Source organism: Anomaloglossus baeobatrachus, chromosome 7 (assembly GCF_048569485.1).
Source record: "Anomaloglossus baeobatrachus isolate aAnoBae1 chromosome 7, aAnoBae1.hap1, whole genome shotgun sequence".
In the NCBI taxonomy this organism is placed as follows: domain Eukaryota; kingdom Metazoa; phylum Chordata; class Amphibia; order Anura; family Aromobatidae; genus Anomaloglossus; species Anomaloglossus baeobatrachus.
In genome coordinates this window covers 93,570,137-93,585,776 of record NC_134359.1, presented here as the reverse complement: position 1 = coordinate 93,585,776, position 15,640 = coordinate 93,570,137, and the positions used below count along the sequence as shown (strand labels likewise).

The window sequence follows — 15,640 nt, the reverse complement described above, 5'->3', positions numbered from 1 at the left end:
CTGACAGCAAGCCAAGTAGTCCTGTAATGATAATCTACTGTTAATTAAACAGTGATTTTATCAAAACTACACTAAGCAGTCCAGTAAGTGACACATTGCTGGAGCACTGAGAGAAAGTGCGAAACGGCCGTCGTCTGAAGTGTCTGCTGGTTCTCCCCCTCCCCGCTAGCCCAAGTATGTAACCTCCACTTGTAAATAAAGAAATTCCTGCACAGCAAGAACCGGTGAGTGCCTTCATCTCTTCTTATATATATTTACTTGGATATATCTCTTCTTTGAATGAGTACCCCGGAGTGGCATGGAAGCTTGCCTGGTTACTGGAGCAAACTAGACACCGTTTGTATGGTATCAGTGCAGCAGTATTTTGGAGCAGTGCCCCAGGTTCTTCCTTTTTTGTGAAGAATCAATGGTACTGATGGCCCCTTGGTGCTTCAGTCCAACTCTGCATATAAGTAACAGTGATGATGTCATCATCAGCACCTATACCCAATCTGTCACTTACACATATGACAGCATGGCCAAGCAGAATTATGGTACATCAAAATGCATGCATCCACTAATTCCTGGATGCAAAAGAAAACCACAAATCAAAGCATAAGTATTATACAGTGCCTTGAAAAAGTATTTATAACCCATGAGCCTTTCCACATGTTTTCATATTAAGTCCTTAAACGTAAATAAAAACCCCTATAAAAGTCATCTAATCCTGAAATTGAGTCCACCTGTGTGTAATTTATTCTCACATAAACTACAGCTGTTCTGTGAAGGCCTCGGAGATTTGTTTAAGAACATGAGGGATCAAACAACATAATGCAAACCAAGGAGCACACCAGACAAGTCAGGGATAAAGTTGTGGAGAACAGTAAAGAGTGTTAGGTTAGAAAAATAGCCCAATCTAGGAACATCTTCCAGAGAAATTTTTAATCCATCATCCAAAAATGGAAGCAGTACGGCACAACTGCAAACCTACCAAGACATGGCTGACTACCTAAACTAACATCCCAAGCAAGGAGAGCACTAATTAGAGAAGCAGCCAAGAGGGCCATGATCACTTTGGAGAAGCTACAGTGATCCACAGTTAGGTGGGAGAATTTGTATACAGGGCAAATAATAATCCACACATTGAGTAGCAAAAAGAAAGCAATTTTTGAAAGCAAACCATAAGATGTCCCATTTGCAGTTTGCAAAAACCCATGTAGGGGACACAGCGAGCATGTGGAAAGATGGTGCTCTGGTCAGATGAGACCAAATCAAAACTCTTTGGGCTAAATGCAAAACACTATATGGGATGGAAAACTAACACTGGACATCACCCTGAAAACACTGTCAAACATGGTGGTGGCAGCATCAAGCTGTGGTGAGGCTTTTTTTCTGGAGGTACAAGGAAGCTGGTCATAATTGATGGGAAGATGGGTGGAGCTGAATACAGGGCAATCCGGGAGGAAAACCGGCTGCATAAGACTTGAGACTGGGGCGTAGGTTCACGTTCCAGCAGGAAAACGACCCTAAACACACTGCCAGAGCTACAATGGATGGTTTAGATCAAAGCATATTCATGTGTGAATGGCCCAGTCACAGTCCAGACCGAAGTCCCATTGAGAACACAGGTCTGCAAGGGTAAAATTATTTGAAAAGTAAGAGGTGATTTTTATCAGTAAAAATATCGAAAAAATTCTGTCGGGTACAGATTTGTTTCACAAACACTGACTGCATAGGCTTTTTCTTGCACCATACTTTTAGCCCTTTGTATGACATTTGGTGGATGAATTTGGTGTAATTAGTTTGGTTAGAAATTAACGAATGCGTACAGGGTTCTGATGAAGACTTTCATGCTAGTCCTAATGAGCCACAGCTTTTTTTCACAGCTTAAATTAGGTAATTTATCCAGGGACTTGGACCTTCCTAAACATTCTGCAAAAATGTTAGGCTCTAGACTAAACAAAAAGGACCTGCTAGCTCTTGGTACCTGTTGTTCATGGTAGAGAAGCAGAGAAAAAGAATTACTTCCATATTTTTTTCAAGACAGTACTCTATTGTATTACTGTGATGTTCCTGGGCTGATGGAAAAACGTAACATTGAGTATAATGTGAGCGAGTGGAGACTCTTTACTGATTCATCAAAAAAAGTCTGAAAGCTGCTACTGTACAATGGCAGTGAGAATGCTTCAGTGCCTGTAGGGCATTCTGTGTACTTGAAGGAAAACTATGAGAATTCAGACTTTATAAATAAATAAAAATAAAATCCTCAAGAAAATTAACTACGAGAATCAAGGATGGTCAAAATGTGGTGATCAGAAAGTTCTCTCTTTGCTCTTTGGGCAGCAAGGAGAATATATAAAGTAACCATGCTTTTTGTGTGAATGGGACAGCCAGGATCGGACTCATCACTGGAGTAAAAAAAAAGTTGGCCAATGAGAAAATCTTTGTAACCTTAACTCAAGAATATGGTTTCAGAAAGTTTTGTCGATACCACTTTAGTTCTCCTGCCTCCACTGCACATTAAGCTTTGACAAAGCAGTTTGTGGATGCTCTACTGAATGAAGGAGAGACCTATAAGTACCTGTGCACCAAGTTTCATTGACTGTGTGAAGCAAAACTGAGGGAAGGCATTGTTGTTGGCCTGGAAATTCGGAATCTTATGACGGATGACGAGTTTGAAACAAAAATGAAAGCTGTTGAGAAAAGGGCTTAAGGTACCGTCACACTAAGCAACATCGCTAGCAACATCGCTGCTGATGCACAACTTGCTAGCGATGTTGCTGTGTGTGACATCCAGCAACAACCTGGCCCCTGCTGTGAGGTCGTTGGTTGTTGCTGAATGTCCTGGGCCATTTTTTAGTTGTTGCTCTCCCGCTGTGAAGCACAGATCGCTGTGTGTGACAGCGACAGAGCAACAACTAAATGTGCAGGCAGCAGGAGCCGGCTTCTGCGGACGCTGGTAACCATGGTAAACATCGGGTAACCAAGAAGCCCTTACCTTGGTTACCCAATATTTACCTTCGTTACCAGCATCCCCGCTCTCAGCTGTCAGTGCCGGCTCCTGCTCTGTGCACATGTAGCTGCAGTACACATCGGGTAATTAACCCGATGTGTACTGTAGCTAGGAGAGCAGGGAGCCAGCGCTAAGCAGTGTGCGCGGCTCCTGCTTTATGCACATGTAGCTGGAGTACACATCGGGTAATTAACCCGATGTGTACTGTGGCTAGGTGTGCAGGGAGCCAGCGCTAAGCGGTGTGCGCTGGTAACCAAGGTAAATATCGGGTTGGTTACCTGATATTTACCTTAGTTACCAAGCGCAGCATTCTTCCACGACGCTCCAGCGATCCCTGCCAGGTCAGGTTGCTGGTGGGATCGCTGGAGCGTCGCTTAGTGTGACATCTCACCAGCGACCTCCTAGCAACTTACCAGCGATCCCTATCAGGTGGTATCATTGTTGGGATCGCTGGTAAGTTGTTTAGTGTGACTGGGCCTTTAGGATTCCTTTAGAGCAGTCATAAAGAAAATTCTAGGCAACAACAAATATCCAAAATTTAAGTCCATTGTGGAGAACATGCTGAAATGTTTCAAAGCCTTGGTTTGTCTGATGAATTTGAAGTTACATTTTTTACATTCCCATTTGGCCGACTTTACCGAAAACCTTGGCGCTGTTGTGACGCCCTGGCCTATCAGGTCGTCACAGGGTATTGTGCAATCTGCCCTTCTGCACAGTATCCACTCCTCCTTGGTTACGGATCCTGGTCCATTGGTGTTGCTAATGTGGCGCCCTGGACAAGCCAGGGGCCACAGAGAACAACACCCACACACCCCACACTCCCGGTCAGGCACACCGAAGTCAGACACAAAACCCTTGTTGCCTTCCTCCAGGGGCTGATGTTCACACCAGGGGGGTGGGCCAGGTGGTTGGTCCCGCCCACCGAGGAGTTCACAGTCCTGGAGGCGGGAAAAGTAAAGAGTTGAGTTTTGGAGGTGAAAGTGGAAGGAAGGAAAGTGGTAGTGGAGCAACTAACTGACAGCGTCCAGGTGTGTGGCCCGGGTGGTACAGCAAGGTTGGCAGACGGTGGTGACCGTCTGCAGGAGTGGCCTATCGGAGTCTACCGTAAGGACCGTGGACGAGCGGTGGCCCAGCGGTACCGGACCGGTACACAAAGAGAAGTCAGCACCATCTGGCAGGGGCTTACGGACCCCGGCAAGGCTAGGAGTCTCCGTGAATTTGCCAAATCCATCAGCAAAGGGAACCTCCTGGGTTTCCCAGCAGCCAAGTCCCGACAGAAGGCAACAGTCCAACAGTGAGAGAAAAACACAGCCACCGCCAAGGCTACCGTTCCCAGGGCCAGAGCCTGCGGGCAAAAGGGGCTCCTCCGGCCCATATCCAAGCTGGGGAGCGGGTTACCGGTGGGAACCCATTGGAACCGTTTACCGTACATAGGTGCAGGGAAAGGCAGTCACCATCAACCTGCCGGGAGAAACAACACCGCAGCCGTCTGTGGGACCCGTCCATCCAGCCGTGTGTTTTATTGAAACTGTGTCCTCATCATTGGCTGAGTGAGTACCACCGTGCCGTGCGGCACAGCGCTGCCCCCGCGACCCTGCACCTCGCCAGGCCCCGTAACCCGCCTGCCATCCACTCCTACCCCATCACCGGGACCCGGGACAACCAACCCCCTACCCACGGAGGAGAGAACTAACAACAAAGCTGCTCCCTGTCACCGCTCCCGGGATCCCCGTCCAGAGCAGCGGTGGTGTCACCAATATGTGGGTGGCGTCACGGACAATACTCAAATCCCCCACAATCAAATCCCCACCCTTTTCACTCATGGGCGAGGAGCGCCGCTCGAGTCCCCGGGATCCGGCCCACCGCTCGAGCCACAACAGAGCAGCGGCAGCAGCAGCCGGACCCGAGCAGTGGGAGAGAGCAGCGTCCCCTCCTCCGCCCGCGACACTAACAGCTTAGCCAGTCAAAATCCTAGGAACACTTTGCACCGAACCAACCAGACACACCATTGGGGGGCCTGAAGGGAATAGGGCCGCCCACATGGGGGTTGGTAAGGGAAAGTGAGAAAGTGACAGAAAAGTGAAACAGGAGTGAAAGGAGTAGGAGGTGGAAAGTGACTCTCCGAGAGGGAGAGGTCACTGGTCCAGGGCAGGGCTCCTGAAGTTTACTAGGTGGCAGACATTGGTCTGGGCCTGGTAGGAGCTGGAACCCCGGTCGCAGGGGATCGCGTCAAGAGGCACGGATTGCCGAGGAGGGCAGCCGGCGGCCTTGAGCCATCACCGGGCAGGGGCCAGGGCACGACGGGGTACGTGTACTCTAGGCCGAGAAGTAGCTTCACGCGTCCCGGTAATTTACCAGACGGGGGTGAAGACTTCAAGATTCATCCCCAACCCGCTCCAAAATCGGGGTACTAGCGCCCCGATGGGATAGGACTTTCCCAAATACAGTCCAAAGAAATCCTACGCGTGAAACTTGAGAGCAAGCTCACTCCGTTAGCCATACGGGTGAGCGGGACCCGAAAAGCTTCAAGCTTGAGGGTCCAACTAGTGAGAAGGTGTGACAGAAAAGGCCACAGGCTAACAGCAACACCAAGGGCACGGATCCACACGTGCTCCCTCCATGCTGCAGCGGTGCTCAGAATTCTGGTTTACAAGCTGTCGGAGTTATTCTTGGACTCAGTGAGTACGCTGAAAAGCCCCTTTTCCTCTACCCAACGGCACCCCAGTCACAAACACCCAACGGGCCCCAGGGCACAAACCCCCTACCCACGGAGGGGTTAAACATCCTGCTGCTACACTATCATCACCATGCTCCCCAACAGCAGCGGTGGTCTCCTACATTACCATGCACCGTGGATGGCGTCATGAACTTACACATCCCCTGTATATACCTATCCCCTCTCTTTTGAATTCGAGTGTCTGCGTGAACCCCCGGGTCCGGAGAACCCTTGAGCCACCGCAGCTCCGGATCCGAGCGGCTCGGCCGCTGGCACGGGGGCCGTACACTGTTAGTGAAGAGCAAGGAGAAAGATTTCATCAGGATATCAAGGAGATGGAACGACGATGCCAAGGTAGATGCAAGGTGAACATTATGGGGGACAACTGCTGGATGCTGCACAGAGAAGTTCCACAGCCTTCCATAAGAGAAAAGGGATCAAGAGAAGTGGAAAAGGTGCAAGAATTAATTTACAAATTTCCAATAAAGTTACAGAATACATTTTATGTGTAATATCGTGTACATTTTTGGCTACAATAAAGATTTTTCTTGTTCCTCTCGCTTGTATGTAATTTCCAATGTGTTTTGTGCAAAATACATATTTGATGATTAAAAATAGAAGTGTTTTGTTTTAAATAAGGGTATAAGAATCAGTCATTGAATATGACACACTTTTTAGAAATCCAAATATTGCAGACCTGTGGAATCTGTGACAAGACTATAAATTTGCTGTTCACAGACGCCTTCATCCAATCTCTCTGAGCGAGAGCTATTTTGCAAAGAAGTAGGGGCACAAATTTCAGCCTCTAGATGGGAAAATCTGGTAGAGACATGCCCTAAAAGACTTGCAGCAGTATTTGTAGGGAAAGGTGACCCTACAAAGTATTGACTCAGAATGCTGAATACAAATGCACTTCATAATTTTCAAATTTATACTGTTTAAATATTTTGAAAACCATAAATCATTTCCTTTACACTTCATAAATTCTTGTTACTTTTTGTTAGTATGAATATCTTTTCAGGTTAATGTATATAACATGTTATTGTAGATTTTCAATAATCTTGTAGCAGAAATTAATCAAAGTTCCCTATTTGAAACGCACTCACTATAGGGCCAATATCATAAAAAGTAAATTACATAAATATATATAAATGAGAGTATATTTTTCTAAAGTGCAGTTGGAATTGGAATACCCAGAAGAAACCCATGCACATGGGCGGATAGTAATCTGTATAGAGAAATCGCTGATCTCGAGCTAGAAACATGAAAAAGTATCCTTGTAATGGATGAAGTCATAGAAAGGATGTATTTTATTATCCGTATTTATGAAACTAATATAAAATATATCGGATTCTCAGGGAGACTCTCAAACACTTCGGAAAATGCTGTAACATTTTATTATTTCCTTTTCTTACGCTGTTAATGTACATTGTGCAGCCTCTTACAATAAATATTTATAGCTGGAGATTTCATTTTTAAATATTTATGTATGCTTTATTTTGTTTCCACCTCTTTAACTATTTATTCATTTATTTCATTGTTTTTTTAGAATCTAAGGTTATTTTATTTAGAATGTTTTGCTATATTACCAATATACTACTGTCATTTTTTTTAATTATTTTAATCAAGGTATAAAAATGGAAGGCTTATGTGTAATTAAAGTGACCTAATCGTATTTACTATATACTAATATCTTTCTTTATTACTTAACTTTACTCATTTCATCTCACGTGCCAGGTAAAGCCATTGAAGCCAATGTCACTAGATGAGGCAGTTCGAGTGATCCAGGTGTCTGAGAGGGCTCGACAGGGGAGGCTGAGGGCCAAATTCATGAAAGAGATCCACCTAGAAGAGAAGAGAGAAAGGATGGCCAAAATTCAGGGGGAGAATATTTTGGATCCAGACCTGGCTGCACTGCGTATCCAGAAGGTAAGTGGTCTTATGTGTATTTTTCTATTTACTATGCTACTACTTCTCAAACTAGGTTCTTGGTTAGTACCTAACAATGCTGCATGATACTTAGACTTAATAACAGAGGATTTACTGTGGAACCCATGATTTAGGGTATCTATTCAAGATGGCAGCACATGTTTTTGATTTTCTTACATCAAGGCCTATGGCATGGTTTAAATTATTTCATTTGTATCAAATTTAAGAGTCTGACCGGAGATTAATAAGCCTATGGCTGCAGTGCTTGCTAGCATAGTTTTTCAGCCTCTAACCCTTTACTTTTTGTGTAGAAGCTATGCTCATTCATGCAGCATTCTGTACCATCTCATATGTGATGTATACAGCAGTCTCTATGTATCTTATGCGATGTGTATACAGGAGTCTCAGTGTCTATTATGTGATGTATATACAGCAGTCTCTGTGTATCCTATGTAATGTGTAGACAGCAGTCTCAGTGTCTCCTATGTATTGTATATACAGCAATAGCAATCTCAGGGTCTTCTATGTGATGTACAGTATAGATGAAAAGTTTGGACACACCCTCTCATTCAAAGAGTTTTCTTTATTTTCAGGACTCTGAAAATTGTAGATTCACATTAAAGACATCAAAACTATGAATTAAAACATGTAGAATGAAATACTTAAAGTGTGAAACAGCTGAAAATATGTCTTATATTCTAGGTTCTTCAAAGAAGCCACCTTTTGCTTTCATTACTACTTTGCACACTCTTGGCATTCTCTTGACGAGCTTCCAGAGATAGTCACCGGAAATGGTTTACCAACAATCTTGAAGAAGTTCCCAGAGATGCTTAGCACTTGTTGGCCCTTTTTCCTTCACTCTGCGGTGCAGCTCACCCCAAACCATCTCGATTGGGTTCAAGTCTGGTGACTGTGAAGACCAGGTCATCTGGCGTAGCACCCCATCACTCTCCTTCTTAGTCAAATAGCCCTTACACAGCCTGGAGGTGTGTTTGGGGTTATTGTCCTGTGGAAAAATAAATGATGGTCCAACTAAACGCAAACCAGATGGAATAGCACGCTGCAAGATGCTGTGGCAGCCATGCTGGTTCAGTATGCCTTAAATTTTGAAAAAATCCCCAATAGTGTCACCAGTAAAGCACCCCCACACTGTCACACCTCCTCCTCCATGCTTCATGGTGGGAACCAGCCATGTAGAGTCCATACGTTCACCTTTTCTACAAAGACACGATGGTTGGATGCAAAAGCCAGCTTTCCACTGGTCTAATGTCCATTCCTTGTGTTCTTTAGCCCAAACAAGTCTCTTCTGCTTATTGCCTGTCTTTAGCAGTGGTTTCCTAGCAGCTATTTTACCATGAAGGCCTGCTGCACAAAGTCTCCTCTTAACAGTTGTTGTAGAGATGAGAAGTTGTGTCCAAACTTTTGGTCTGTACTGTATATACGGAAGTATCTGTGTATCCTATGGAATGTGTACACAGAAGTCTGTGTCTCCTATGTAATGCATATACAGCAGTCTCTGTGTATCCTGTGTGATATGTATACAACAGTCTCAGTGTCTACTATGTAATGTATATATCAGCAATTTCAGTGTCTTCTATGTGATGCATATACAACAGTCTCAGTGTCTCCTATGTGATGTGTCTACACCAGTCTGTCTCCTGTGTGATGCATATGCTACAGTCTATGTGCATCCTGTGTTATGCATACAGCATAGTCCCAGTGTATCCTTTGTGATGTATACATCAGCATCAATGTAGTGTTTTAGTCTACAATTTCTATATTAGTGATTAACATCTTCCGTTTTGCTTATCTGTGGTGGCAGAAAGTACTAAAATGATGCAGAAACCTTTTTTTTGTTTGCTCAGCAGCTTTTGTTAATTTATGTATTTAATTTATGTATGGCCCAAGACAATTGTTCTTCTTCTGATGTGGTCCAGAGATGCCAAAAGGTTGGACAATCCTGGTATAAACAGAACTTAAAAGAGTAAAATGCGTGACCCTGTAGGACAACAGTTTTATCTGCTGATGGATGTGCACGGGGGGCTGTATATTTCAGATTTAATCAATTGGGTGTTGCGGACAGCAGGAACACATTATATTTAAATAAGTATGCCTTTATTTATTTAATGGATGGAAGTGTAAACTATCACAGATGGTCATAGTGACGCTTCATTGAAAATATCTTTAAAGTCCATGAACACATTTACATATTTTTAAGGGCATTGTAAGTATTATGTGAGTAAAAAAAAACACTTCTACAATTGATTTTAATAAGTACAATAGCAATTCTTTTTCCTTTTGCAGCTTGCAAGTATTACATTAAAGTGATAGCGGATCAATTCTCTGAGGCTCAATCTGGACAGCTCATCTCTCTGTTGAGTTAATCTCCATCTTTCTCTTCTTCTGAATATTTATCTAAGCTCAAATCATATAAAAGTATCTCAAATCAGATCAGATTTGAGCCTAAATAAAAATGTAAATAGGAAAGAGAGAGGTGGAAGACTGGACCCACAGTTACATGGATGTCCGGATTGAGTTTAATCCTCGTCTGGTACCATGAAAAAGAAGTTAACGTAAAAAATACCAAATTTGATCAGCTCACCTCAGCCAGAAAGAATGTCTCCACATGGATCCTGGGGAGTAGACCAGGGGGTACACTTGTATAGGCAGAAAAAATCCAGTGATGTAGATTCTAAAATATCCAAGACTTTATTTTTTCTTATTAAAAAACATTCCACAGGGAAACAAAATTAGAAAACGTAAAACCGGAGACAATTTCCAACGCCATCTCATTCGCGTCCAAACACAAATGAGATGGCGTCGGTAAATTGTCTCCGATTTTACGTTTTCTAATTTTCTTTCCCTGTGGAATGTTTTTTAATAAGAAAAAATAAAGTCTTGGATGTTTTAGTATCTACATTGCTGGATTTTTCTGCCTATACACATGAAAAAGAAGTGGTACCAATCTGCATGGGGTCACATTGACCCCATGGTACTAGACCACCAGCAGGATTTTCATATATAAAGTAAAGCCAGTGTTATACTGGCGCTAGGATGCTGAATGTAAGTGTGGCGCCCTGGAAAGCCAGGACGTCACAGGTACTGCAACAACACACCCCACACCCCGGTTAGCCACATCAGCCGCACACACAAAATCCTTGTTGCCTCCCTCCAGGGGCTGATGTCCACACCAGGTGGGGTGGAGCCAGGCGGTTGGACCCACCCACCAAGGAGTTCACAGTCCTGGAGGCGGGAAAAGAGTTCAGTGGAGTTGGAGAGTTGAGTTAGGAAAGTGGAGGAGTGAAGTGGTAAAGGAGCAGTCTGACCGTGTCCAGGTACGTGGCCCGAGCACAGAAACAGCAAGGTTGGCAGATGATGGTGACCGTCTGCAGGCGAGGTCGATTGAAGCACAACCGTAAGGACCGGGGATGGGCGGTGGCCCGCTGGTACCGGACCGGGGAGCGAAGAGAGGCCAGCACCATTCGGCAGGGCCTACGGACCCCGACCAGGCTTGGAGTCACCGTTAAACCGGTCAAATGCGTCAGCGACGGGAACCTCCGGGGTTTCCCAGCAATAAAGACCCGACTGAAGGCAACCGCTCAACCGTGAAGGGAAATACAGCTACCGCCACAGCTAGAGTTCCCAGGGCCAGCGCCTGCGGGCAAAAGGGGCTCCTCCGGCAAACATACCGCTGGGGAGCGGGTTACCGGTGGGAAGCCATCGGGGCCGAGAACATAACACCGGTGCAGGGAGAGACAGTTACCGCCAACCTACCGGGAGTGACCGTCGCAGCCGTCTGTGGGACTCGTCCATCCAGCCGTTTGTTTTACCAGAGACTCCGTGTGCGTTACTGGCTGAGTAAGTACCACCATGCCGTCTGGCACTGCGCTGCCCCGTGACCCTGCACCTGGCCAAGCCCCGCAATCCATCAAACAGACAACCACTCCGTGCCCCAGGAGTACCACAACCCCCCTACCCACGGAGGGGAGGAAAAAATCCCAGCTGCTCCCTGTCACCGCTCCCGGGATCCCCGTACAGAGCAGCGGTGGTGCCCCAACCTCACCACACACCGTGGGTGGCATCACAAACCGACACCCCAAACACCAACAAAACACCCCTTTCACTCACGGGCGAGGAGCGCCGCTTGAGTCCCCGGATCTGGCCCACCACTCGAGCCACCGAGCAGCAGCAGCAGCAGCAGTGCCGGACCCGAGCATGGTGAGCGCAGCGCCCCGCCGCCCGCGACATAAGCATAACTTTTGTTCTGAGATTGGATGATTTATTTCAGAAATATGTGCAGGTAAAGTTCCAGCAATGCACTGCTATTTGATTGACAGGTGCAACAGGAAGGGAATATGTGGGTCTGGTATTGCTATCAACACCTGCTCCTGTCTGCCTGGCCTTCCTCCCCCTGTCGCCATCATAGACTTTAATTCCGGTGCATGCACAGTATCATTTGTATATATTGTGCGACTCGTGTTCTTTTGGGTGAGGTGATTTTGAAGGCAGTCTCCACTTCTGTTGTGACCACGGTCACAACAGTAGAGGATGCGAGGGTGCATGCGCCAACCTCGCATAGTGCATATGATAGTCCGATGCAGGAAGACAGAGTGTTCACAAAGATGGAGCCGGAGATAGCGCTATGCCCAGGCGCCGGCTCTGAAGCCATCTGATTGAAGAGTTTTCTGAAATACTTACAAATGACACTCGCATGCGCTGGAATTAATGACTATGACAGCGACAGGAAGAGGAAGGCCAGGCAGGCAGACAGGGGCGAGAATAGATAGCAAGACCTGACCCACATATTCCCTTCCTGTTGCAGCTGTCAATCACATAGCAGTGCATTGCTGGAACTTTACTTGCACGTATTTCTGAAATAAAACATTCAATCTCAGAACAAAAGCTATGCTTACCTTCAGCATCCTAGTGCCAGTATAACACTGGCTTTACTTTATATATGAAAATCCTGCTGATTGTTCCCTTTAAAACAGAATTGAGCAGCTTAAAGTATATTGTAATATATGGAACCTGTATAAGAAATGGTTAACAATTTGTATTGTTAAACAATTTGAACAAATGTTTTATTTCACCTAGTACATAGTTAAAAACAATATGCAGTGGTGTTCACATAGTACATAGTATAAACACAATATGCAATCGTGTTCATAGTCTTACATTTTTCAGTGTAACTAAAACACAGAAAAGTTTTTTAACTGGTTGTAAAGTAGGATTAAATAGGGAAAAAATGTTCCCATAGCAGTAATAATGTTTCCATATGTAATATTCTGACTTTTTCTAGGGTAAGTAATGTGAAAGGTGCAGAGTCCTAGCATGAGGCCAGGTTATGTGCTGCCCATTCCACTCCACACTCCCTTCCTGTACGCTTTTTGACTTCCCCAATTGATGTGCAGCTCAGGAAACAGTTTCCACTTCTGCCGTATCCTTACAGATTTTCCGTTCACACCGTAGGTTTGGCGAGGCTATATTCAGAGGAAGAAAACTAAGAAGCATAGAGAAGAGGAAATGATCTTCCTGGGCATGGTAGGTTTTCCAGAGGACACACTTCTCCAGGGCAACGTTAAAGTGTTTATCGCACTAAACCGAAATATGTCACCGTATACAAATATTTTAACTACTTGTCCTAGTGGTTGTCTTTGGCAAAAAAGAAGCTTTTGTGTTCCATGAAGCACGGCTGTGACACCTTAGGAACATTCCTCATCCAGTATATCTGGCTTCTTTATACTATCCATGCATGTGTTACTTTGCTTTATAAGGAAACAGGCAAAATGGATGAATTCATCAAATCTACGCCATTCCCCATGTGTCAGAAGGGAATTTGCCCAATCTTTGTTGACCTTATGCACCATCCTGATGTTTCTTGAGGCTTTGTGACATATTTACTAAATTGTAGGAGAAAAACGGGCTGAAATTATATGATAAATCTACTCCAAACCCATAGCTAGTGTAGACTTCATTTTCTGGCACACGCAACCCAGAAATTAACCAGATTTATTATGAGGTCTGCTCTTCTTACTACATTTCCTGCATCTGACGCCAGCTGGCTTTTATTATGAAACTTGATAAACTCCTCCTCATTACCGCTTGTCACATATGCATTTGATAAGGTGTCAGACAGTCATATTTAGTAAACTAGAAGATATAATGCAGTGTCGGGTGATACAATGGATCCTAAGGCCATGTGCACACGTTGAGTATTTGGTCAGTTTTTGCCTTAAGGCCCCGTCACACACAGAGATAAATCTATGGCAGATCTGTGGTTGCAGTGAAATTGTGGACAATCAGTGCCAGGTTTGTGGCTGTGTACAAATGGAACAATATGTCCATGATTTCACTGCAACCACAGATCTGCCAAAGATTTATCTCTGTGTGACAGGGCCTTTAGTCTTTGTCAGCCAAAACCATTAGTGGAACAATCAAAGGAAAACGCATTGATACATTCCACTGCAGATCCTTGCGTTCCATCCCAATGCGTCCCAGGTTCCCGTGCCAGCAGGAAGCAATCGGTATTGCCGGGTGTGGTGAGTGTGGGTGTGCAATCTGATGTGTGATTGTGTGTGCAATCTGAAATAAGTGTGCGATCTGAAGTGAGTGTGTGTGATATGATGAGTGTATGTGTGCGATCTGATGTGTGCGAGCTGATGTGTGTGTGCAATCTGATGTGTGTGTGTGTATGAATGTGTGTGTGTGTGCGCAATCTGATGTGTGTGTGCGATCTGATGTGTGTGAGCGATCTGGTGTGTGTGCGATCTGGTGTGTGTGCGATCTGATGTGTGCAATTTGATGTGTGCGATCTGATGTGTGTGTGTGATCTGATGTGTGTGTGCGATCTGATGTGTGCGATCTGATGTGTGCGATCTGATGTGTGCGATTTGATGTGTGCGATCTGATGTGTGTGTGCGATCTGATGTGTCGATGTGCGATCTGATGTGTGTTTGAGTGTGTGTGTGCAATCTGATTTGTGTGTGATCAGTTGTGTGTGTATGAGTATGTGGGATCTGATGTATGTGTGCAATCTGATGTGTGTGTGCGACTTGATGTGTGTGTATGAGTGTGTGTGTCTGTGCAATCTGATGTATGTGAGTGTCGTCCAGAAGCAGAGGAGGACCGCGTGGAGCATACCTAATGGGAGCACCCATCGAAGATCACAGGAGGACCTTGGAGCCACGCAGACGTCTGCGGTCTGGTATGATTCTCCTGGGAAGGGAGGGTCTGCGTTTTGGGGGTGTAAACTTACCCCCAACCGTGTTTCCCCGAGAATAAGCCCTGCCCTGAAAATAAGCTCTAGCACATTTTTAGGGGCAAAAAAAAATATAAGACAATGACTTATTTTCGGGGAAACACGGTAGAAACACGAGCACCACTTCTGCATTTTTCACACACTCCTGGTTTTGGCTTACAAATACTGAGATAAATAACTCTCCTAATACTCAACGTGTGCACATGGCCTTATGGAGACCAAGAGAATTCATTGACTTATCAGATCTATCGCTCTTCTGTCGTGGTTTTTATCACTTTGACGCATGAACAGCATTCCAGGCAAATCGACAGATGTGATCCTAGCCAAAGGACAATATCTGAATGCAACATGGTATATATTTATATAGTTAGAATGTAAAAATATGAAATAGTTTTGATTTTTGTCATTTATTGATAGATCGGATCCCAGAAAATATAGTTTATTCTAATGTGTCCGTATGCAATGATCCCCAAGAACGAGAAGTAATTAACATGAGAACCTAAATATTGTGGACTCATAAATAAGAGTCTGCAGTCTCCTTTAATCTCTTCAATTAGCCAAACAGCACAATATTATTATTATTATGATTAGATTTTTTTGAGTAATAGAAGAATTAATCTTCCTCTGTAGTATGGTTCTGTGTCACTAACGTGAAATAAATGTGCTGTCAATGCCGTAATCCACTGATCTGCTGAGATAAAGTGCATAATGGATGGCAGGAATAGTTCTCAACTAAATTCTTGAG

General features: G+C 44.7%; 1 protein-coding gene across 2 annotated transcripts in view; it reads left to right on the top strand.

Moving 5' to 3' along the window:
- Positions 1-15,640, top strand: part of DRC11 (dynein regulatory complex subunit 11) — a 438,498-nt gene that overhangs the window by 130,274 nt on the left and 292,584 nt on the right. For both annotated transcript variants that reach the window (XM_075317481.1, XM_075317480.1), the window contains exons 4-5: positions 7,446-7,637; positions 13,107-13,178. In XM_075317481.1, the coding sequence (XP_075173596.1) occupies positions 7,446-7,637; positions 13,107-13,178 (264 nt within the window). The remainder of the gene's footprint in view (positions 1-7,445; positions 7,638-13,106; positions 13,179-15,640) is intronic.